At 42.0% G+C, this 26,491-nt stretch overlaps 1 protein-coding gene across 2 annotated transcripts in view; it reads right to left on the bottom strand.

The window, feature by feature from the left end:
* Window positions 1–26,491, bottom strand: part of LOC110537515 (delta-sarcoglycan) — a 351,568-nt gene that overhangs the window by 53,193 nt on the left and 271,884 nt on the right. For both annotated transcript variants that reach the window (XM_021623618.2, XM_021623616.2), the window contains exons 3-5: window positions 13,212–13,313; window positions 6,448–6,535; window positions 5,727–5,846 (exon numbers count right to left, since the gene is read on the bottom strand). In XM_021623618.2, the coding sequence (XP_021479293.1) occupies window positions 5,727–5,846; window positions 6,448–6,535; window positions 13,212–13,313 (310 nt within the window). The remainder of the gene's footprint in view (window positions 1–5,726; window positions 5,847–6,447; window positions 6,536–13,211; window positions 13,314–26,491) is intronic.

The following is a 26,491-nucleotide window of genomic DNA, read 5'->3' as shown; positions in this document are numbered from 1 at the left end:
TTGCAAAGCACATTCCCCATTCATACCTGATCAAATGGTGAAATGTAGTCTCCCTCTCACGCCTTAAATAAATGTCATGTATGACACTCGTCACACAGTAAAACCCTGCTGCTCTTTATGATCTTCTTACTGAAAGCTGGAGCCACAAAGAGCGAGAGAGAGGAAGGGAGGAGGATAAACTGAGGAAGAGAATGAAGTGAAATGGATGAACGTCATCATATTCAGGAATGACTTGGCTATAATGTTGATGGTAATGCAGAAGGTGAAACATAAATAAAGTTTGGTTATCATTACTGTCATATTTCCATTACTCCATTACTATTTCTAGGAAAGGATATACAGTACTTCACAGTTCCAGGTCTCTCTCGCTCTCTCTCTCTCCCATACACTCTCTCACCATCTATCTATTCTCTCTCTTTATCTTTCTCTCTCACACTACTTCTCTCTCCCTCTTTTTTTTCTTACAGCAGACACAAGGTGCACTGAACCCTGGGAAGCACAAGGCATGAGGCCATAGACCACTGCAGCCCATGCGGACTACTGGACACCGATACAGAGTAGTGGATTCTAACAACAACCTAGAGCACCAGGACTGTAAGACAGTGACCCCAAATTAACCAGGTCAAAGGGGACCTGCTTTAGGGTTGTGACCCCATCATCAACAGTCTGGACCAGCACTGCCAGGTAGCCACCCACCATGAGTGGATGTGAACCTAGCCCGATACAGTAATTAGATACTGGCTGAGAGTGGAGGAAACTGAGGTCAGGTCAAGTGGCTCTCCAGCAGTCATACAATGTAATACACATCACAGCTGAAAGTCTGAAGACCATCATGATAGATACAGTAGACAGGAAGAAAATTAAGGCATGGTTGTTTGGCCACAGGGTGATATCTGTATCTGTATCATGCTCTCCTCATAAACCTGATATGAATTAAACATTTCCTATTTTTTTCTGACGGGTGTCATATTACGGACTAGGGATTGTAAAAATATTATGGAGTTGGCATTCTCTGCCCCATCTGTTAGATCAAGCATCTGGACTGGCGTAGTGATTACTCTCTGGGTGATGTGGTTAATGTGTGAAGAGACAGACACATCACTAATGGATGGGACTACTTTCTGCACGTTGCTTTTCTCAATCCACATTGATATCCCCCTGCGTAGCATCTAAAATGGGGTTTGCCACATCATCTGTGCAATTCTAATAACGTGGTGATTTTTATGTCTGCATGCAGTATGACATGATTTAGCGATAGTTTTGCATACCCTAGCGTACCTGTAGACTTCCAGCCATTGTGCTAACGCAAGTTAGCATTGGCTCACGCAACTACCTCTAACTTCTTTCCTACTGTACGCAGAGAGATAAAAAGGGCATCTGCCAGAATCTCGCAGTATCCCTTTCTTACCATATCTGTTTCCGAGCTCCTCCCTCATCAGTGTACTGATGTGGTTATTAAGTGTGCTATTCAATTTAAATTAGCCTCCACTGGAGTGAGTCAATGGGCTCTAATTGAGGCTAATCAATGAGCCTTTAATTATAACTATAACAAAAAAATAGCAGCAGGTAATGTCAGTATTCTGTGGACTCCTGCTAATTATGGTATGGGAGAGACAGGGGGATAGAGAGGGATGGGGGAAATATGGGAATACTCTATTGAGCATGCTCTTTAAAAATCTGGAATTCCCTGTTCAAAGCAGATTTTAATTACCACAACGGAGTGCTCCATTGTGTCCTTGCATTCCAGGCTAATTCATTATTTTCTCCCATTGTTTTTCCTGTGTAATTGATTACGTGTGGTTTCCTAGGGAAGACGATGGAGGATCGCTGTAGACTGCTCGTGGCACTTCTGTACTGTACTGGGCAGGCTCACGAGAATGTACAGTTGAAGTCGGAAGTTTTCATACACCTTAGCCAAACACATTTGAACTCAGTTTTTCACAATTCTCGACATGTAATCCTAGTAAACATTCCCTGTCTTAGGTCAGTTAGGATCACCACTTTATTTTAAGAACGTGAAATGTCAGAATAATAGTAGAGAGAATGATTTATTTCAGCTTTTATTTTTTTCATCACATTCCCAGTGGGTCAGAAGATTACATACACTCAATTAGTATTTGGTAGCAATGCCTTTAAATTGTTTAACTTGGGTCAAACGTTTCGGCTAGCCTTCCACTTGCTTCCCACAAAATGTTCGGTGAATTTCGGCCCATTCCTCCTGACAGAGCGGGTGTAACTGAGTCAGGTTTGTAGGCCTCCTTGCTCGCACATGCTTTTTCAGTTCTGCCCACACATTTTCTATAGGATTGAGGTCAGGGATTTGTGATGGCAACTCCAATACCTTGACTTCATTGTCCTTAAGCCATTTTGCCACAACTTTGGAAGTGTGCTTGGGGTCATTGTCCATTTGGAAGACCAATTTGCGACCAAGCTTTAACTTCCTCACTGATGTCTTGAGATGTTGCTTCAATATATCCACATAATCTTCCTGCCTGATGTGCATCAGTCCCTCCTGCAGCAAAGCACCCCCAAAACATGATGCTGCCACCCCCGTGCTTCACGGTTGGGATGGTGTTCTTCAGCTTGCAAGCCTCCCTTTTTCCTCCTAACATAACGATGGCCATTATGGCCAAACAGTTATATTTTTGTTTCATCAGACCAGAGGACATTTCTCCAAAAAGTACAATCTTTGTCCCCATGTGCAGTTGCAAACCGATGTCTGGCTTTTCTATGGCGGTTTTGGAGCAGTGGCTTCTTCCTTTCTGAGCAGCCTTTCAGGTTATGTCGATATAGGACTCATTTTACTGTGGATATAGAAACGTTTGTACTTGTTTCCTCCAGCATCTTCACAAGGTCCTTTGCTGCTGTTCTGGAATTGATTTGCACTTTTCGCACCAAAGTACGTTTATCCATAGGAAACAGAATGCATCTCCTTCCTGAGCGCTATGACTGCTGCGTGGTCCCATGGTGTTTATACTTGAGTACTATTGTTTGTAAAGATGACAGTGGTACCTTCAGGCATTTGGAAATTGCTCTGAAGGATGAACCAGACATGTGGAGGTCTACAATTTGTTTCTTGAGGTCTTGGCTGATTTCTTTTGATTTTCCTGTGTCAAGCAAAGACACAATGAGTTTGAAGGTAGGCCTTGAAATACATCCACAGGTACACCTCCAATTGACTCAAATTATGTCAATTAGCCTATCAGAAGCTTCTAAAGCCATGACATCATTTTCTGGAATTTTCTAAGCTGTTTAAAGGCACAGTCAACTTAGTGTATGTAAACTTCTGACCCACTGGAATTGTGATACAGTGAATTATAAGTGAAATAATTTGTCTGTTAACATTTGTTGGAAACATGACATGCACAAAACTATAGTTGGTCAACAAGAAATTTGTGGAGTGGTTGAAAAAGCAGTTTTAATGACTCCAACCTAATTGTATGTAAACTTCCGACTTCAACTGTATATGCAACGTACACTGCCATTTTGCCACAGCTCACTCTGTCTTAATTAAAGGTCTCCAGAGTGCACAGTGTGTGGTCTCGTGTACAGTATACAACCATTATGGTTCTTCAGGCTTCTGGCTTATTCAGTGACGTACAGTATTAATAATATTACTCACACAGCTGAAAACAATTGCTCTAACTGATAAATCACAACCCGATTCTGCTCCACAATGGTGTATTAATAACCTTAAGTATATATAAATAATATCCGCCTTGTGAGGAACTTGCAAACGTTATGTAAAAGCAACAGTAAACAGTTCAACTCTGAATTGCATTACAACAATGTTGATATCATAATACAGTGCAGTCTCTCAGGGGTCTCTCATTGGACAATAATCCATGCATTCGGATGGGGGCATCACAAGGATCACAATCAAACTCACTTCCTCCAGTGCTCTTGTTAGAAATATTTCACTTTTGTTTTCCTCAAGTGTCAAGCTTTATATTTTCATTTCATTGCGTTCAGATGGACACAGTTACACTACGCCTACTGTGGATTTATATAGCAATGCTCAATTTGGAGACCGTCTTGAAAGAGTTGCAGATCACTGTAATCAAGTGTTACCCTGCAGCACTGATTGAGCCTTGTGTTACAAAGCGAGACACATACGAATGAAACAATTAAATTCAATTTTTGCCTCTGAAAGCCAATTTACAGCCACATTTAGGTCGCCGATTGCTTTTGCCATCAATCAAAGGCTGTATTCTTATCCCGAAGTTGCTTGTTATGTTCTCTGGATGCAGCACCTGTCGCTCTTGTGTAATAAAAAATACAATAATTTCAGGGAGTTGATTAGCTTTTAGAGATCTTGATTTACTTCATATCACAGCTAGCACCAAATTGCAAAGTTAGCATGATTCCAAACACCTCCCATATTCCCCATTGGATCCTGGGGCTTCCTGGATCAGTTTTTACAGTAGATAGTGCAATACATGCCTAATGAATGCAGCGAAAGCTCTATCATAGATTTACAATGACCTCAGTTGGGCCAATTAAAGTTATATGCTCAGCATAATTATGCATTTTATTGGTTTGGACAAAAGCATTCATTTGGTAATGGCATGTGACAGTTTTATAGGAATCTGGCCTCACTTCATCCTGTCTGATGGACGGAATGACAGAGGGAAAGGGGTCAGCAGCAGCTTTCCCATGCCTGAGGTCATTGGCTATATTTATTGATTCACACAGCTGTTGTTTGGCATGGTTTGGAGCACACGCAGACAGGCATAGATGCACACACACATACACACGCATGCATAAACACATATACTGTATGCCTGCATGCCCAACCACACATATGCACAGAAACTTTTAGTACAACAGAGGCCTATTTAGAACTAAGAAGGCTTTTCGACTGACGACTGTGGTTGCCAAGGCATTTGATGAACCCTGTGGCCCTTGGCAGCCCCATCAAAAAGGGTCAGAGATAAATGTAGTAATTGAAGAAACATCACTACATTTCTTATCTTTCCCTACCCTCTCTCTCTCTATTCCTCCCTCCCTCTCTCTCTCTGTACCCCTCCCTCTCTCTCTCTCTGTACCACTCCCTCCCTCTCTCTCTGCATCCCTGTGCTTAGTGGAAGGGAAGAGAAAGGGGAAAACTAGTCAGTTGCACAACTGAATGCATTCAACCAAAATATAGCTGAGTTGAATACGGTAATGAACTCTGGCTGAGGAGCTCTGGGGGGGAAATAAATGTAGATGAGGGTTGTGAGTAATTGCTGCCTTGGGAGGGATGTTCAGAGATGATCAAATGCACGGAAAACAACCTGAAAATGTTCACCCTTTTTCTACGAATGTGAATGAATGATTGAAATGATTGGATTTGTGTTTTCTACATATTTTTGATTACCTTACTCAGATAGTGTAACAATATTATACAACATAAAAGTGACAGAATCTGCTCTTGTTCCCAAAAATTTGATGATTTCTCCATATCGGAATAATACAGAATCACTCATCGTCCCTTATAGAAAACTTAGACGCAGTCTTTAAATGTGAGTTGTCAATTATTATTTTCTCTGTGATGATTGTTCATTCAATTGCTGACTAGCCGTCAAAGGGCAGCTATTTCTTGCTAAATTTCAATTAACTGTAAAATGATTACATCCAAAAGATCACCACACTTAAAGATGGCGAGCAGTCAAGTTTAAAAGTCCAGTTCAATAAATTGCTAGTAGACTTTTGAGTACAATGCAGTGTCTGATCCAGTAACCTACCTGTCACCCGTAGCCTCTCTGCTCCCACCACCACCTCCTGATCATCAGCAGAGAACAGCAGCTTCCCTGTGCTAGATTTCACTTCCAACATCTTCCCTCGAGCATGCACTCCACTGGATCCTGGACAGAGCAAAAGGTGTCAGGAAAAGTCAGTGAAGTTCTAGTTTAACAGGTAGCTGCTATATGAAAAACCAAGAAAGACAGCTTGATTTATGCAATGAGACAATAACTGAACTATAACTACAGTCAAATATTTCAAGAGTAAAAAGTAAGTAAATCAGATCAAAATATAGAATAAACGCAGCCCGACACCAAAACAAACAGCAGAGAAAAAACAACTCCTTTACTTGGATGATCCTGAAATGGTTTCATGTCGTGGGGAGAAACAAGCGATCTGAGCAGAGGGCGACTGACACGTCATGAAAACAATTGATTCTGCTTCGCTGTGTCTGGAGTGGAGTCTCTAGCATACCGTATTCCTATTGCTCACTGATCCACTCAACATCTTTGCACGATAATCAACAGCCAGAAGACAAATGTCACTGCAGTTTACCATGGGAGTAGTGTTTGTCTGTAGCTGTTCATGGATCGAAATGTTTGTTTGGAACAAAAGAGAACTCTCATCCATGTCAATGGATTTTCATTGCTCTGTACGGTGTCCATATTAGGACAAACCCTCCATGGATGTGTGACTGTCTCCGATCGTGTTGCATGATATTACCTGCAATAAGTTGTGTGACCAGCTGATTCTTCCCATTGAGGATATTGATGGACACATTTTTGGAGGATTGCAGTAACAGTGGGCTACCCTGCGGAGACAAAGCAAGTAAACAAACAATGCAATTCACAAAAACACAAACCCAACGATAGTGACCCTAGTGCTCAGTGTGAGTGTGTAACTAGGACTGTATGTTTTACAGATCATTTCCATTAGCCCACAAGTCAAGAGCCCATCTGAAATGCAAATCACGTCTGAACCCTGGATCTGTCTTACGTGCCAGAGTAATCTTGCAGGCTTCAGTCAAGTTCTTAATTAAAGATAGTAGGCAGCTATTGTGTTGCGCTTAAAGCCGGCAAGATAATGCATCTCATGTATGTTAGAGATAATATTATGGCCCTTCATGCTTATCAAGGTTCCTTTCAGCTAAGCAGTACAGGAAATAAACAAAAAATTGATATTCCTGAATAGACATACGTCACTTTAACAATGTGGTTGAGCACATGAGATTCGAATTAAGAGGTTATGTCATATTGTTCTTTTAGTATATTAGGCCCCACTGGCACAAGCAGGAATGGTTCTTGTTCTGCTGCGATTCATGGAATTGGAATTTCTAGCCTCCCAGACTCTTTCTCCTGCTACAGTGTGTATCCCTAGGACCTGCTTTCATGTACACTGATTGTGCCGCCTCTCGTCCCTATTAATGGTTTGTTCCACAAAATGAGTGCCTTTTGCATCCCTTTGATATTTTAAGTAGAAATTGTGCACACATATTGTATTTTAAAAGCCTGTTTTATTAAATGAAGTGTCCTTTAATATACCATGAAACTTCAATTAAACGCCTATCCCTTTTAATAGCCCGGCATCGAAACACATTTCAGCAAATAAACACTGGGTCTAAATGAATTGTTTACGAGTGAACTTCAGTGAGTACTGCAAAGATTGAAAAAGAGGATAAAGGAGAGCAACATCCTTGCCATGGATGAGACAGCAGTGTTGCACATGACAGAATGGGATTTATGGCTGGTTTAAGATGAAATCGTCAACCCTTTTACTTTACTTGGCAATAAAACCTTTCAGAGTCATAGTTTTGATGGTTTCACCCTTAATATCACTGCCGTCCACTCACCAATTGCATTCCTGAAAACTGCCATTTACACATGACAGCATAAGCTACAAAATATATAATTGGTTTAGGGCTTTATGGGCGGGAACTTTCTTTTTTACTTCACCCAAAAGTCAGCATGTGAAGTGCTATTTTGACACTTTCAAAATGCAAATAAGTTAGATCAGTTTAGGTAATACATTTGTTCAATTGTTTATGACAATGTTTAATCAATATTGTCACATGAAAGACAAAATTATTTTGTTAAAAAGTCTATTTACAGTCCTGACTAAATTGCAGCTTGGCGTTCGCTACTGGTAGCTGTGAGGTAGCAGCTAATATTAATTTGTTCTAACTAGCTATCCTCTTCCTCTGTTTCTGAATTAATTTATGTATATTTATTTTTCTAGCTAGCAAAATGAGTGAGCTAGATTTTGTTTGTGTACTGCCATGATTCGATAACATAACTAAGTTTGTCACTACTATTGGCTAGTAAAATCTAGCCAGTTGGACAGTGATAGCTGCAAACTAAAACTGGGGATAGAGACAGGGAAGATAATTAACTTTCTGTTTCATCTGCTGCTGGCTTGCTGGCTAATGTTGACTCAAATGTGTTTTTCCACATGTAATTGATAAAACTGGATTTTTATTCTATAATGAATGTAATTGTGTCAATATGACAAAATCCTCTCTGAATATAGCTAGCTACCATGTAAAATATGGCTACTAGACAACAGTAGAAGCTATCTATGCTCCAACTTCAGTCTATCAGGTTTTCTGATATGGTTTTCCTGTCTGGCAGAGATATATTTCTATGATTGTACTGTTAGCTCCTGGTAGTTAGCTAGCTATATTACAGAAATGACTCAATCCTAAATGAACTAGATAGGATGGAATACTTTGAGTTTCGTCCACTATGACTGTTTCTGATCAGGTGATGGCTTAACCATGTGTGATGGATGAACCTATCCAGACACAAGCAAAGAAAGTGTTTCCTGTAAGTCAGATAATTCTGGTTAGCCTACAGCCCTTTAGTGACTCAAAAAGTTTTTATAGTATGTGTTATGGATTTATGAAACAATAAATAATTATTTTTCCCACACAGAAAATCAACATTTGGCTAGCCAGGTCCCAGATCTGTTTATGATGTCTTGCCATCTCCTATTGTATGATTGTTTTCATGCCATATTACCATAGAAGTTGGCTATACATAAAACATCAAGCTAACAATTTCCTAATTGTCAGAACAGAACGAGTGAAACTTTAATGTACTGGAGGCCAACTCTAGTAATCATAGGGTTTGTTGCAAGAAAGATACCAAGGAGAATAGGAAGTGGTTTGTTTGTGTAGCACCTGAATGAGAGGGAAAACGTTCATGGATCTTTGGGGACTGAAATTGTTTTAGGTTGTGGTACTCCAGTTAGTATTAATCATTGTGGACATAAATAAATAAAGGTAACTATCAAAGATGTCTACACTGACACCCTGTCTAGGAAATAGGCTTCCATTTGGAATGCAGCCCTAACATTGAAAGATTATCAACTATTTTTCCTCCTGTGCAGGGTGAACCTGGAGTTGTCCTACACTAAGTTGACAGAGGAGCTGGGTTGTGTGAGAGCTCTGGCTATCGAACAGATCCCGAAGAAGGCATCCCATGAGCTAATGGGTCAGTATGTCCCAAACACATTATGCAAATATTAAAGATTACACTCCATATTGAATAAAATAGAGTACCCTTGTGAAACCAGATTGACTACTGTGCTCACACTGGCTTCACTTCACTTGCAGAGAAACAGAATGTGAGCTTGCAAGATCAGACTTGTTTAGGTAGGTTATATAAATACAGTAAGCTTGATGCCATGCGAACTGATGCTTCACCCCCCCTTCTAGGTCTAAGAAACTCCCCAGCTTCCCAGCATCGCTCCCTGGCCTCTAAACACCCCTCCCCTCCCCTCCCCAGACCACCTCCACCATCACCTCTCCCCTTCCTTCTGGCCCTGCCTCCTATTCCTGCCGGCCAATCACCCACCGCTTCCAGTTCCTCCACAGCTACTCTGACATAGTCGACTCCTCTGCCCATCAAAGGACACAGCCATGGCTCCTCCATGACCCTCTCCTGCAATGCCCTCACCCTTGCATGTTTTTTTTTCCTTATACCAAACTTCCTGGATGCCAGCATGTTTAATTCATGACTCTTATGGCCTTGCAGATGTAAACGACTTGTGAAGACTGTAAAATAATGTTGGGCTTTTAAATTGTTCCCCTTCTGACTGTTCACGTGATAGGCTATATGCCTAGTGTAATGGATGTACAGAAGAAATTGAAGTTGTAAAAGCCAATTATTGTTATTATATTGCTTATTCTAATCATATTATGTAATATCAGATACATTCTGATGGCAATATCCCTGAGATGAATGTTGTTTATAATGTTATTAAGTGTTATGTGAGACCTGAACGTGGCATAAATTATTAGAATTTTCTTTCATGCTACACTTCTCAAAAGGCACCCAATTGGTGGAACAACCCTAATACAGTATACTATGTGGGAGAGGGAGAAGAATTGCTGAAGAGAGAGAGCGAGAGAGGAACAAGAGAGAGATGGAGGGAAAAAGCAGTAGAGAGGATCCTTGCTTAGGGTTTTCTATCTCTTTCTCTTTATCTCCTTTGGATCAGACAATTGTCTTCTCCCATTTCTCACCTCTATCGATAATTACTATTCCGCTCACCTCCGCCGTTGTTGGCCAGCTCTCTCTCTCTCTCTCTCTCTCTCTCTCTCTCTGTTGGTGCTAGACAGATGAGATAAAGCATGTGGCTCTGCACATTATCAAACTATCAATCCATTGCATGCTCTGTGGTATTATTACTGCCAGGCAGAGGGTGAGGGAATGTCTATCGCTCCATCTCCTATGACATCACCTCTCTCTGATACTACTCTCCCTCTTTTGTAAACCTTTGGCAAATATGACCATAACTCTATCCTCCTGATCTCTGCTTACAAGCAAAAACTTAAACAAGAAGTTCCAGTGAAGCGCTCAGTACATAAGTGGTCTGATGAAGAGGATGCTAAGCTACAAGACTATTTCGCTAACACATATTGGAATATGTTCCGGGATTCATCCGATGTCATTGAGGAGTTTACCACATCAGTCACCGGCTTTAAGTGCATTGACACTGTAGTTCCCACAGTGACAGTACGTACATATCCCAACCAGAAGCCATGGATTAATCCGGACATTTATAAGAAATCCTTCTATGCCTTCTGACAAACCATCAAACAGGCAAGCGTCAATACAGGACTAAGATCGAATTCTACTACACCGGCTCTGACACTTGTTGGATTTGACAGGGCTTGCAAACCATCATGGGAAAACCAGCCGAGAGCTTCCCAGCAAAGTGAGCCTACCAGACTAAATGCCTTCTATGGTCGCTTCAAGCCAAGCAACAATGAACAATGCTTGAGAGCACCAGCTGTTCTGGATGACTGTGTGATTATGCTGAGTAAGACCTTTAAACAGGTTAACATTCACAAGTCCTCAGGGCCAGATGGATTAACAGGATGCGTTTTGACCAGCTGGCAAGTGTCTTCACTGACATTTTCAACCTCTCCCTGACCAAGTCTGTAATACCTACATGTTTCAAGCAGACCAACATCATCTCTGTGCCCATGAATGCCAAGGTAAGCTGTCTAAATGACTACTGCCCCGTAGCGCTCACATCCGTAGCCATGCAATGTTTTGAAAGGCTGGTCTTGGCTCACATCAACACCATCATCCCAGAATCCCTTGACCAACTCTAATTCGCATTTCCCGCCCAAACACATCCACACATCTCTATTGCACTCCACACTGCCTGTTCCCACCTGGACAAAAGGAACAACTATGTGAGAATGCTGTTCATAGACTACATCTCAGCGTTCAACACCATAGTGCCCTCCAAGGTCATCACTAAGCTAAGGTCCCTGGGACTGACCACCTCCCTCTGCAACTGGATCCTGTACTTCCTGATGGGCTGCCCCCAGGTGGTGAGGGTAGGTGACAACACATCCGCCATGTTGACCATCAACACGGGGCCCCCTGTAGCGGTGCATGCTTAGTCCACTCCTGTACTCCCTGTTCATCCACGACTGTGTGATGTTAGGACTAAAACCACATCAATGGGGCTGAAGTGGAGCGCGTCCAGAGCTTTAAGTTCCTCAGTGTCCACTTTGCTAAGGACCTATCATTGTCCAAACCCACCAACATAGTCGTTAAGAGGGCACAACAATGCCTCATCCCCCTCAGGAGGCTGAAAAGATTTGACATGGGCCCTCAGATCCTCCAAAAATTCTACAGCTGTACCATTGAGAGCATTTTGACTGGCTGCATCACCACTTGGTATGGCAACTGATCGGCATTCGACCGCAAGGCGCTACAGAGTGTAGTACGTACGGCCCAGTACATCACTGGGGCCGAACTCCCAACAATCCAGGACCTCTATAGAAGGCGGTATTAGAGGAAGGCCCTAAAAATTGTCAAAACTCCAGCCACCCAAGTCATAGACTGTTCTCTGTACTACTGCATGCCAAACGGTACCAGAGCGCTAAGTCTGGCACCAAAAGGCTCCTGAATAGCCACCCACAAGCTATAAAACTGCTAAATAGTTAACCAAATAGCTACCCGGACAATCTGCATTGACTCTATGGACACACTGGACTCTACCCACACATACTTACACTGACACTCCAACACACACACACACACACACACACACACACACACACACACACACACACACACACACACACACACACACACACACACACACACATATGCTGCTGCTACCGTCTATTATCTATCCTGTTACCTAGTCACTTTACCCATACCTACCTCAATTTCCTTGTTGCCTGCACATCGGCCCTATGTATATAGAGTACCACAGTATGAGTCATAATAAGCATAAAACCAAGTGGTCAAATAAGGAAATGGTTCCAATCATTTTTCCAGGTGACTTTAATCAATATATTTGCTTGTTTTGACCCTCCAAAAATTAAATGCTAATTAGCTGCTAATGTGGCTATCATAGAAAACTACAAATGCCATGATGATCTGGACGAGACTGCTGAATCAAGGCAAAAGTAAGAATCTCTGGATTCTTCATTTAGTAATGAATAAATTGGCAAAATGTCTTTAAATTGACAATTCTGTGAGCTGTCTTGTGCAAGTTTTAAATTGACACAATACCTGTGAGCAAAGGTGTTAGCTAGAGATTACGTGCCGGATCTTCCAAGGATTTGTAGTCTGAGAGTGAAAAGAGCCAAATATATTGATAAAAGCCACCCTGTCTGAGAGAGATTTACATAGTTATCAAAATGCCTACATGAAACACAGCCCTTATTTTAAGTGTTTCTAAAATTCCTTATGGGAAAAATAAATGGTGGAAAAACGATTGGAGCCATTTCCCTGTTTGACCGCTAGGTTTTATGGGTATTACAATACCTCCATTGTGGGGCTATAGAGCCAAACTATTTACTCCTCGTGTTACAATTTTTTTTTTTATTGTATTCTGCATTGTTGGGAAGGGTAGTAAGTAATAATTTCACTTTGACTCAACTCCTGTTGTTTACGAAGCATATGACAATCAAAATGTTATTTAGTGGTGGAAGTGTCATTGGCAGTACTTACTGGTCTGGACTGAATTTCTTTAGCATACAGAGGTTGAAGAAACTCAGAGTCCCCCTCCAGTTTCAGGCCCTTCTCCGTTATTCTTAAATTGCCCATACCATCCTGTAGAGAAAGAGAAAAGGAATAGGATATGGTCAAAATTTAAGTATGAGTTGAGGGAGTTCCATCTGCTGATGAAGCAAAGACATAAATAATAAATGTATAATACAAAATTGGTACTAATGCACACATATCATGAATTCATCTCATCCATACTTCATTGGACATAAACATATTGATATAGGCATAAATCAACTAGCTACAGTAATGGTGTGAATACCACAATATCAAGCACTGAATATTGGAATAGTGTTCACAAAGCCCCTATCTGTTTCTCTGTGTTACTGAACCATGTCAGACTAAAGGATATCAAGCAATGATGAGCAGAGCTTTGGAGAACAGAGCTTCCCCTGGTCAATAAATAAGCATGGTGGATCACTGTAAAGATGATATACTTGTCTGATAAGACAAGTATATCTATTCCTCCATGTGATCATCAGGAGAAACCAAGCCTCTTTTTTTTCACCATACTTGATCCTGAGTTCTGAGGAGCATTACCAAATGGAGATCAAGACCCGTGCAATCCCTCTGGATCTGAATGCTTTAAAACACCTTCTGACAATCCCTCCTCTCTCCGTCTGCCCACCTCTTTCTACCTTCTCTATTCCAATTCTGACAAGATAGTGAGAAATGTAAAGTGAGATCTGAACGTGGCTTGAATATGTATATATCTATCCTGTGGATCGGCAAACCATATGAGATGATATAGCTGATAAATGTAAGCAGCATAGACACTTTGAAGAAGGCAAAAGTCTATGTGATGACTAGATATATATTTTTTGCCACTCTGCAGTATGTCCACCTTCCCACTATGGAGGAAAGTGACTGTCCTCATCATCAGATTCAGCCATTGATTTACATCAAAGATTCGGATTCACTCTGTCCTGCTTTTGCTGTATTATTATTCACTCGTTACCCCCACAGCTCTTCCATTTCAGAAGCTATCTGAACCATCACTGAAGACGCACAATAGTTGATATAGTCACTTGTTCATCCCCTTCATCTCTCCCTCTGTTACAGAAACTCACATCCCCAGAGTTTGAGCATCTGAGACATGCTGTGACACTGTGTATAAATGCACAGATCTCTGAGTACTGTAGGAAACTCGAATTCCAGGAATTCCACCGATTTTGTGAGCCTTGCACCTCTCCCAAAAGTGCGCAACATGAGAGTAACACAGCTAACAACCCACTGGGTAAAGATGTAATTTCAAAGTCTAGTTTTGATTTACATTTGGTTGAGTTGTCAACTAATGTGAATTCAATGTGAAATCAACAACAAATATCACCATGTCATTTGATTTAGGTTACAATCTGGGTGATAAACAGCCAGTTCTCTTATGTTGATTACTTTTTTCAAATCCAATCAGTTTTCCACGTTGACTCAACATTATCACATGGATTTTTTTTTTAAATGATGTGGAAACAACGTTGATCAACCAATTTTTCGTCCCAGTGGGAAGAAACTTCACCATTATGAAAAGGGAGACTTTTTCATCTTTGAGAAACTTTCTGGCAATGTACCCTGGGGGTTTGAAACCGGTGCTGGACTATTCCTGGACAGAACAGTTGAAAGGTACCTAATATCCTGGACAATTCAAGGTGAGATAGCCATAATCTCTTACCTCCCACACACACACGTATTTGGGTATAGGAATGCAACAGCCAGTGTTCTCTCTCTCTCTCTCTCTCTCTCTCTCTCTCTCTCTCTCTCTCTCTCTCTCTCTCTCTCTCTCTCTCTACTCTCTCTTTCCCTACTCCCTCTCTCTCTGAGTGAGCAGTATGGTGCGGGGTGGTGTGGGGAGGACAGGCAGGAGGCATGTCATGAATAATGCAGATAGGCACTCATTGACAGAGGAGCACCAGTACACTCAGGTGTGTCTTCTCCTCTCTTCTCTGTTTCTCTATTTTCCTCTACTCTCCTCGCTCCACATCGCTCCGGTCCGTCGGGAATCAACAAACCTTCACTCGCATGCCACAGTTTATGCAGCATCAAGGAGTAAATTGATTTCCACTCAACACATCTTGGCACGAATGTCACTGCTCTGGGAGTTTGATATTTATTGTGGACCCAAGAATGTGGAATGGAGCGTGTGGCTTGTGTGTAGCTTGCATGTGTAGTGTGTGTGTCTGTGAGCATGCGTGCCTGCCTGCATTTGTGTGGGTGCCTCCCTGCCGGTCTGCCTGTGTCAGTGTGTGTGTGACAGTGTCCCTGGCTAAGATGTAGATTCCATCTCTTGATGTAACTGAGGGATGGCGGTGAGCCAGCGGGAGCGAAACACACAGCCAAAACAACACTGCTCCTTGTCGACAGCTGTTAAGGGTCCTCTCCGCCAAGCGACCAGATCTTATCTGCCACGCTGACAAAAGGAAACAACGACACAGCAGCAGCACACATTTGCATGAGAGTCAGGAGGTTGTTCGCCCCCTGTTAGCTAATGAATGCACATGCATCAGTACAGGTGACCTACCTGCTGAACAGAACCAAGCTGTCAAGCTGTGCCAGGCGTAGTGGGCTGGGCAGGAGACACAAGGTGATGGGGCAGTGTCTGGGACAAAGGACGCTTTGAGACGTGAGAATGCAAGTGCGTGCTCTCACACATACACGCACAGATGTGCACACAAACACACACAGATGGCGTACACACACACACAGATGGCACACACACACACACACACACACACACACACACACACACACACACACACACACACACACACACACACACACACACACACACATACATACAGTACACAGTCTCACTCCACAACCGGAGAGAAAGTGTGGGACACCTTGAAATCACTACGATTCATAATGTCAATATTGAGGGATCTCAGAGCTATTATCTAATGACAGCATCAACATGTAACTTATTCCCTCATCACTTGAGGCAAGATAAAATAAAGTGAGATGATTTAAACATCTTTATGACTAACAGAGAAAATTATTAGTTAGCTTTTTCTATATGCTGAAGTCACAGCACAGGATCTATTTATTAGGATACTCATAAAAATCTGAAAATCATGTATTTTACTAGGAGAGACAGTACTTTTCCTTTGCAAACTGCATGACTGTACACAATCGCTAATTTGAGTTTAAATGATTAGCAAACATTCCTTCCCTGACTGAGTCATGGCAATTATTAAATTGCCGAAAAACTATTCTACTGAATCATGTAAAGTAAGTATAACACATCAGTGGATATAATAAGAAGACTGACGAAAAAGTGGAGGTAAGAAGAAGACTGACGAAAAAGTGGAGGTAAGAAGAAGACTGACGAAAAAGTGGAGGTAAGAAGAAGACTGACGAAAAAAGAAGAGATGAGCTTTAGGCCTAGTTCATATTGTCCGGTAAAACAGTAGGTTGTTGCTATGGTAGAAATAGACATAACTATTTTAGAGAGGGTTGGAGGCCATGGCATGGTTCATTAACATATAGAATGGGATTACAAAATTCCTCTGCATAGCCCAGCCATGATTCATAAAGTCTAATACATTACAATCTATCAGGATATACGATGTGATCATACTTAAGGATTACCATACCTTAAATTACAACACCCCTTCCAGCAGCTTACAGTTTTAACCCTGAATGAAGGATATAATGATCAATTGCAGATCACAGGACATGAAAACAAACAACAAGCCATATGCTATAGTTAAAAATGTGAGAATTATGTGATCCTGAAGCATGTGTAGATATGATTTTCTCATTTGAAATGACAGCCATTGTTTTCACTTTAAATGCCTTCTGTCACTACAACTGAAAAAATGAATAAATAAATGACAAAACAGACAAATGTCTAGCTCAGAACATTTGGTGCTCTTTCAACGCTCCTTTGCCACCCTAGTGGCCCAATTTTTCAGTTTTTGATTTGTTAAAAAAGTTTGAAATATCCAATAAATGTCGTTCCACTTCATGATTGTGTCCCACTTGTTGTTGATTCTTCACAAAAAATACAGTTTTATATCTTTATGTTTGAAGCCTGAAATGTGGCAAAAGGTCGCAAAGTTCAAGGGGGCCGAATACATTCGCAAGGCACTGTATATACAGTTGAAGTCAGAAGTTTACATACAATCAGTTTGGAGTCATTAAAACTAATTTTTCAACCACTCCACAAATGTCTTTTTAACAAACTATAGTTTTGTCAAGTCGGTTTTGGCAAGTTTTGGCAAGTCGGTTAGGACATCTACTTGTGCATGACACAATGTTTTTCTTCCAACAACTGTTTACAGACAGATGATATCACTTATCACAATTCCAGTGGGGCGGCAGGGTAGCCTAGTGGTTAGAGCGTTGGACTAGTAATCGAAAAGTTGCAAGTTCATACCCCCTAGCTGAAGGTACAAATCTGTCATTCTGCCCCTGAACAGGCAGTTAACCCACTGTTCCTAGGCTGTTATTGAACATAAGAATTTGTTCTTAACTGACTTGCCTAGTTAAATAAAGGTAAAATAAATTAAAAAACAATTCCAGTAGGTCAGAAGTTTACATACACTAAGTTGACTGTGCCTTTAAACAGCTTGGAAAATTCCAGAAAATTATAGTCATTGCCTTTAGAAGCTTCCGATAGGCTAATTGACATCATTTGAGTCAATTGGAGGTGTACCTGTGGATGTACACTGCTCAAAAAAATTAAGGGAACACTTAAACAACACAATGTTACTCCAAGTCAATCACACTTCTGTGAAATCAAACTGTCCACTTAGGAAGTAACACTGATTGACAATACATTTCACATGCTGTTGTGCAAATGGAAAAGACAACAGGTGGAAATTATAGGCAATTAGCAAGACACCCCCAATAAAGGAGGTTCTGCAGGTGGGGACCACTTCTCAGTTCCTATGCTTCCTGGCTGATGTTTTGGTCACTTTTGAATGCTGGCGGTGCTTTCACTCTAGTGGTAGCATGAGACGGAGTCTACAACCCACACAAGTGGCTCAGGTAGTGCAGCTCATCCAGGATGGCACATCAATGCGAGCTGTGGCAAGAAGGTTTGCTGTGTCTGTCAGCGTAGTGTCCAGAGCATGGAGGCGCTACCAGGAGACAGGCCAGTACATCAGGGGACGTGGAGGAGGCCATAGGAGGGCAACAACCCAGCAGCAGGACCGCTACCTCCACCTTTGTGCAAGGAGGAGCAGGAGGAACACTGCTAGAGCCCTGCAAAATTACCTCCAGCAGGCCTCAAATGTGCATGTGTCTGCTCAAACGGTCAGAAACAGACTCCATGAGGGTGGTATGAGGGCCCGAGGTCCACAGGTGGGGGTTGTGCTTACAGTCCAACACTGTGCAGGACGTTTTTCATTTTCCAGAGAACACCAAGATTGGCAAATTCGCCACTGGCGCCCTGTGCTCTTCACAGGTGAAAGCAGGTTCACACTGAGCACATGTGACAGACGTGACAGTCTGGAGACGCCGTGGAGAACGTTCTGCTGCCTGCAACATCCTCCAGCATGACCGGTTTGGCGGTGAGTCAGTCATGGTGAGGGGTGGATTTTTTTGGGGGGGCCGCACAGCCCTCCATGTGCTCGCCAGAGGTAGCCTGACTGCCATTAGGTACCGAGATGAGATCCTCAGACCCCTTGTGAGACCATATGCTGGTGCGGTTGGCCCTGGGTTCCTACTAATGCAAGACAATGCTAGACCTCATGTGGCTGGAGTGTGTCAGCAGTTCCTGCAAGAGGAAGGCATTGATGCTATGGACTGGCCTGTCCGTTCCCCAGACCTGAATCCAATTGAGCACATCTGAGACATCATGTCTCGCTCCATCCACCAATGCCACGTTGCACCACAGACTGTCCAGGAGTTGACGGATGCTTTAGTCCAGGTCTGGAGGAGTTCCCTCAGGAGACCATCCGCCACCTCATCAGGAGCATGCCCAGGCATTATAGGGAGGTCATACAGGCACGTGGTGGCCACACATACCACTGAGCCTCCTTTTGACTTGTTTTAAGAACATTACATCAAAGTTGGATCAGCCTGTAGTGTGGTTTTCCACTTTAATTTTGAGTGTGACTCCAAATCAAGACCTCCATGGGTTGATAAATTTGATTTCGATTGATCATTTTTGTGTGATTTTGTTGTCAGCACATTCGATTATGTAAAGAAATTATTTAATAAGAATATTTCATTCATTCAGATCTAGGATGTGTTATTTTAGTGTATTTCAAGGCCTACCTTCAAACTCAGTCTCTCTTTCCCACATCATGGGAAAATCAAAAGAAATCAACCAAGACCTCAGACCACAAGTCTGATTCATCCTTGGGAGCAATTTCCAAATGCCTGAAGGTACCACGTTCATCTGTACAAACAATAGTATGCAAGTATAAATACCATTGGACAACGCAGCCGTCATACCGCTCAAGAAGGAGACATATTCTGTCTCCTAGAGATGAACGTACTTTGGGGTTAGAAGTGCAAATCAATCCCAGAACAACAGCAAAGGACCCTGTGAAGATGCTGGAGCAAATGGATACAAAAGTATCTATATCCACAGTAAAACGAGTCCTATATCGATATAACCTGAAAGGCTGCTCAGCAAGGAAGAAGCCACTGCTCCAAAACAACCGTAAAAAAGCCAGACTATGGTTTGCAACTGCACATGGGGACAAAGATTGTACTCTGGTCTGATGAAACAAAAATAGAACTGTTTGGCCATAATGACCATCGTTATGTTTGGAGGAAATAGGGGAGCCGAAGAACAACATCATAACCATAAAGCACGGGGGTGGCAGCATCATGTTGTGGGGGTGCTTTGCTGCAGGAGGGATTGGTGTACTTCACAAAATAGATGGTGTCATGAGGCAGGAAAATTATGTGGATATATTGAAGCAAAATCTCCAGACATCAGTCAGGAAGTTAAAGCTTGGTCACAAATGGGTCTTCCAAATGGACAATGACCCCAAGCATACTTCCAAAGTTGTGGCAAAATGGCTTAAGGACAACAAAGTCAAGGATTGGAGTGGCCATCACAAATCCCTGACCTCAATCCTATAGAAAATGTGTGGGCAGAACTGAAAAAGCACGTGAGAGCAAGGAGGCCTACAAACCTGACTCAGTTACACCAGCTCTGTCAGGAGGAATGGCCCAAAATTCACCCAACTTATTGTAGGAAGCTTGTGGAAGGCTCCCCGAAACGTTTTACCCAAGTTAAACAATTTAAAGGCAATGCAACCAAATACTATTTGAGTGTATGTAAACTTCTGACCTACTTGGAATGTGAAATAAAAGCTGAATAGTCTCTCAACTGTTCTTCTGACATTTCAGATTCTTAAAATAAAGTGGTGATCCTAACTGACCTAAGGCAGGGAATTTTTACTAGGATTAAATGTCAGGAATTGTGAAAACTGAGTTTAAATGTATTTGGCTAAGGTGTATGTAAACTTCCGACTTCAACTGTACATAAATATACAATATATAGTGGAATTGCCTTTCAGATTGCTCTATACAGCATCCAAATACCACATCTACTGATTTGGGCCTTCAAAGCAAAAAGAAGCCAACACCACATCATCCATCAAGAGTATTTTGACTTTGAGGAGGAGAGTAAGAGAGAGTGAGAGGGAAAGAAAGGAGCAGATAGAGAAAGAGGGAGATGGAGAGAGAAGGAAAGAGACGATGGAGACAGACACAATAGAGAGGGAAAGAAAGTGAGATGGGAAAGAAGAAGAGGAGCGAGACACAGAAAGAAAAAGAGAGGGGTGAGAGAGAGATATCTGTCCCATTGAATTAACCTGGCAAAGTGTGCACACCACTCCATCTGAGTTTGACCCTGATTTAAGAGAGGGGGATTCACTGTCAGTCAGCTGCTATAGATTTCCTATTAACTTCATATTCATTCGGGCTGTACAACACAACCCTGAGCCGCCTATAGGAGTGCTGAATCAAGATGTGCCATGACAGTGATTGATATGCTGTGCCAGAACACACTAGAGCCTCCTCCCCGTAATGGATGGCTCATGATACAAGACCAAAAAGTGCAATTATCACCTCTTAATTTCTCATCTCTCACCGCTAATTGTAAACAGTTATTATTCTTTTTTTTCAGGTGGACATGAGGGAGGCTGAAAGAGCTTCTAGGAAGATGCAGTGATTGTCATGCTCAAGCCCTGACTTTGTGACTGTGCACTCTCCGAATTGAAGAGACACAGTTTGGACATTGATTGACTGGGCTGATGATGAAACGCAATGTCCTGGAATTGACCTGACCGAACCGCTCAAGCAGAGGGAAGTTGACTGTCCAACACCACCACCTGCAAACTTTGTTTCCCTCCAAGACGACCGCAAAAACTAAAGTGCCTCTGCAGCATTCCCCGTCACTCTCTGTTTGCACACCGAGACACTCAAAGTTAGGTATTTTTCATAGCCTCCTAGCATCTCCCCCAGATCCATGCCACTAGATCAGAATTCCATAACAACCTGCATGTACAAATTTACGACACCAGGGCTTTATTGACTCTGAGCAGGGAGATTGAATAGCCTTGTTTTCAAGGCACAACATCAAAGGGAAGTGCTGGCTTCAAGGTCTTAATAGATTCTGCCACAGCAGAGTGGGGAAGGCTTTTTACTCCCCTACTGCAGAGACACTGGACAAAGGCAAGCCTCTTATTCACTCTCTGTGCTCCTTTTCAATATGACTGCTATGGTGCCTCCCCCCAGTAAAAAAAAGTATTCTCTCTTTGTCATCCTCTGTCTAACACTGAAAAACAGGCAATTTTCTTGAGATATTTTACAGAAGAACCCGCTGTATGTTTCTATTGAGCTATGATATTTTGCAGTGTCCTTGGACCCAGTTATGAAAGCTATAGCCAATAGTGCTGTCTAGATTGTCCTGTCTATTTTAGCAGGGAAGTGTCAATGACAATGTATGTTCCCCCCGGACTCGAACATGGCCCTGCAACTCTAGAGATCATGTTTTAATTGATTGGAGGTGACCTGTATAACGCTACCTATGATTAACTAGAGCTGTGTAGAAGAGAGTGTTGGGGCTTACGTGTATTTTTGTGTACATTTTCTTTGTGGAATGTACTACGCTGCTCTACTACGTTGTTGAGATACATCGAGTTTCCTTGTAGGCCTATTTGGCAGGAAAACTGTGAAGCGAGCTGTAGCCTATTGCCTGTTTCTGTTTACGAGTCTTTCATTAAAGAATGTGAAATAATGCTGTGTTTATTTGCTGCTTTTCATTAAATCATGTAGCTGTTCTTTAGGCTATGGCCTAAAATACGTTTGTTAATATGGGCAAAATATTATAGTATAGCATAGGCTACCGAATTTATGAAAGTAAACAGTTCATGCAAAGATTTTGGGATCTGGTAAAAGGCCGACATTTGTGCGTTCCAATTCAAAATAGACTGCCACATGACAAAATAAATAGAAACATGACAAAATAAATGGAAACATGACAAAAGAAATGGAAACATTGTAACAATAGCCTCTATGATTAAAGGGATCGGAGTCCCTGCAGACGACACTACAGTGGTAGGCTTGATTACCAACAATGACGAGACAGCCTACAGGGAGGAGGTGAGGGTCCTCGGAGTGTGGTGTCAGGAAACAACCTCACAGTCAACGTCAACAAAACAAAGGAGATGATCGTGGACTTCAGGATACAGCAGAGGGAGCACCCCCCTATCCACATCGACGGGACAGTAGTGGAGAAGGTGGAAAGTTTTAAGTTCCTCAGTGTACACATCACGGACAAACTGAACCGGTCCACCCAAACTGACAGCGTGGTGAAGAAGGCGCTGAAAACACTCACCCACTCTTGTCACTGAAAACACTCACCCACTTTTACAGATGCCGGGCTGTATCACCGTCCACAACCGTAAGGCTCTCAGGAGGGAAGTGAGGTCTGCACAACGCATCACCGGGGGCAAAGTACCTGCCCTCCAGGACACATACACCTCCCGATGTCACAGGAAAGCCAAAAAGATCATCAAGGACAACAACAACCCGAGCCACTGCCTGTTCATCCCGCTATCATCCAGAAGGCGAGGTCAGTACAGGTGCATCAACGCTGGGACCGAGAGACTGAAAAACAGCTTCTATCTCAAGGCCATCAGACTGTTAAACAGCCATCACTAACATTGAGTGGCTGTTGCCAACATACTGAGTCAAATCTCTAGCCACTTTAATATTTAAAAATTGGATGTAATAAATGTACCACTAGTCAGTTTAAACAATGCCACTTTATATAATGTTTACATACCCTACATTACTCATCTCATATGTATATACTGTACTCTATACTTTCTACTGCATCTTGTCTATGCCGTTCGGCCATCGCTCATCCATATATTTATATGTACATATTCTTATTCATTCCTTTACACTTGTGTGTATAAGGTAGTTGTTGTGAAATTGTGAGCTTACTTGTTAGATATTACTGCGCGGTCTGAACTAGAAGCACAAGCATTTCACTACACTCGCATTAACATCTGCTAACCATGTGTATGTGACCAATAAAATTTGATTTGATTTTAAAGCCCACTATGTTAACTATTTGTTATCATTAAATGTCCTGAATAATGGATTGGAAAATATGTTGGGTGTCGTGAAATAGACTAGGTAGGCTATCCTACACAATTGTGCACAGTAGCCTACATTGTTGTCCAACACATAGAAACATATGAAAACATTATCTCATTACCTTGATTATTTCTCTGTTAAATAATCTAGGCCCAACTGTAAATCAAGCAGACAATAGCAGATAATCAACATAAATGTAGGGGTGTTGGATTAGATCCAACGCGGATCACAATTGTCTTCACTTGCGCAATGAATGAGACATCAACATATTCTTGACATTCTTCCAAATAACGTTTTCCCGCCCTGGCTGTTTTTGCATGGAATGCTACAGTGTTCCACAACAGTTGTTTGTCACTTGACTGTCTTTCAGAAAAATATTTCCTGGATGATGGATGATCGTCAACAATATCACTAGGCCTAACTAAACAGCTGGATACCAAATGCCCTCCCAACATGTGAGGTCTGTATCTATATACGTACATGTTAGGTGAATATTTCTGTAAGAAGCATTTGATTTTGCAATTGCGTACATCATTTTGGATTTGGGTGCCAATAAAAACAGTTTCAATGGACTAAAATATCAATACGAACATTTGATAAAGTGGTGCTGCCGTTAATAGTGCACCATCTCATATACTGAGCAATACTTTTGTCCTGCAGATGGCTCATAAGGGGTTGATGGGTTTTGTATTCAGATAATTGATTAGACTAGATCAGATCACACCTAGCCTACTGGTCAATCAGCTCATAGTTGTCTGGACACTTTCCTATGTGCAGCGCATGTCAGTCATATTTCCTTATATTTTTTAGAATACAACTGGGAGCCTATTGGATACAGACTTTACATAGGCTATTGGTGCTGATCCCTAATATTCCTCAAATCTCTGGAATTATTTAGTATGCTGCCGACAAACAGCTGGGCAGAATATCTAATAATTAGCCTATCCTATAAACTCATCACAACTATGCTGAAAATTAATGAATTTGTACAGCCCTTGTACAAAGTGGGTGGGGTTATATCCTTCCTGTTTGGCCCTGTCTGGGGGTGTCCTCGGATGGGGCCACAGTGTCTCCTGACCCCTCCTGTCTCAGCCTCCAGTATTTATGCTGCAGTAGTTTATGTGTCGGGGGGCTAGGGTCAGTTTGTTATATCTGGAGTACTTCTCCTGTCCTATTCGGTGTCCTGTGTGAATCTACAGTGCCTTGCGAAAGTATTTGGCCCCCTTGAACTTTGCGACCTTTTGCCATATTTCAGGCTTCAAACATAAAGATATAAAACTGTATTTTTTTGTGAAGAATCAACAACAAGTTGGACACAATCATGAAGTGGAACGACATTTATTGGATATGTCAAACTATTTTAACAAATCAAAAACTGAACAATTGGGCGTGCAAAATTATTCAGCCCCTTTACTTTCAGTGCAGCAAACTCTCTCCAGAAGTTCAGTGAGGATCTCTGAATGATCCAATGTTGACCTAAATGACTAATGATGATAAATACAATCCACCTGTGTGTAATCAAGTCTCCGTATAAATGCACCTGCACTGTGATAGTCTCAGAGGTCCGTTAAAAGCGCAGAGAGCATCATGAAGAACAAGGAACACACCAGGCAGGTCCGAGATACTGTTGTGAAGAAGTTTAAAGCCGGATTTGGATACAAAAATATTTCCTAAGCTTTAAACATCCCAAGGAACACTGTGCAAGCAATAATATTGAAATGGAAGAAGTATCAGACCACTGCAAATCTACCAAGACCTGGCCATCCCTCTAAACTTTCAGCTCATACAAGGAGAAGACTGATCAGAGATGCAGCCAAGAGGCGCATGATCACTCTGGATGAACTGCAGAGATCTACAGCTGAGGTGGGAGACTCTGTCCATAAGACAACAATCTCAAACAAATAAGACAACGTATATTGCACAAATCTGGCCTTTATGGAAGAGTGGCATGAAGAAAGCCATTTCTTAAGATATCCATAAAAAGTGTTGTTTAAAGTTTGCCACAAGCCACCTGGGAGACACACCAAACATGTGGAAGAAGGTACTCTGGTCAGATGAAACCAAAATTGAACTTTTTGGCAACAATGCAAAACGTTATGTTTGGCGTAAAAGCAACACAGCTCATCACCCTGAACACACCATACCCACTGTCAAACATGGTGGTGGCAGCATCATGGTTTGGGCCTGCTTTATTTCAGCAGGGACAGGGAAGATGGTTTAAATTGATGGGAAGATGGATGGAGCCAAATACAGGACCATTCTGGAAGAAAACCTGATGGAGTCTGCAAAAGACCTGAGACTGGGACGGAGATTTGTCTTCCAACAAGACAATGATCCAAAACATAAAGCAAAATCTACAATGGAATGGTTCAAAAATAAACATATCCAGGTGTTAGAATGGCCAAGTCAAAGTCCAGACCTGAATCCAATCGAGAATCTGTGGAAAGAACTGAAAACTGCTGTTCACAAATGCTCTCCATCCAACCTCACTGAGCTCGAGCTGTTTTGCAAGGAGGAATGGGAAAAAATGTCAGTCTCTCGATGTGCAAAACTGATAGAGACATACCCCAAGCGACTTACAGCTGTGCTTGCTGTTTGGGGTTTTAGGCTGGGTTTCTGTACAGCACTTTGAGATATCAGCTGATGTACGA

The sequence above is a fragment of the Oncorhynchus mykiss genome, chromosome 12, assembly GCF_013265735.2.
Source record: "Oncorhynchus mykiss isolate Arlee chromosome 12, USDA_OmykA_1.1, whole genome shotgun sequence".
Taxonomy (NCBI): Eukaryota; Metazoa; Chordata; class Actinopteri; order Salmoniformes; family Salmonidae; genus Oncorhynchus; species Oncorhynchus mykiss.
Note: the sequence above shows the minus strand (reverse complement) of the source record. Positions and strands in the feature narration are given on the sequence as shown.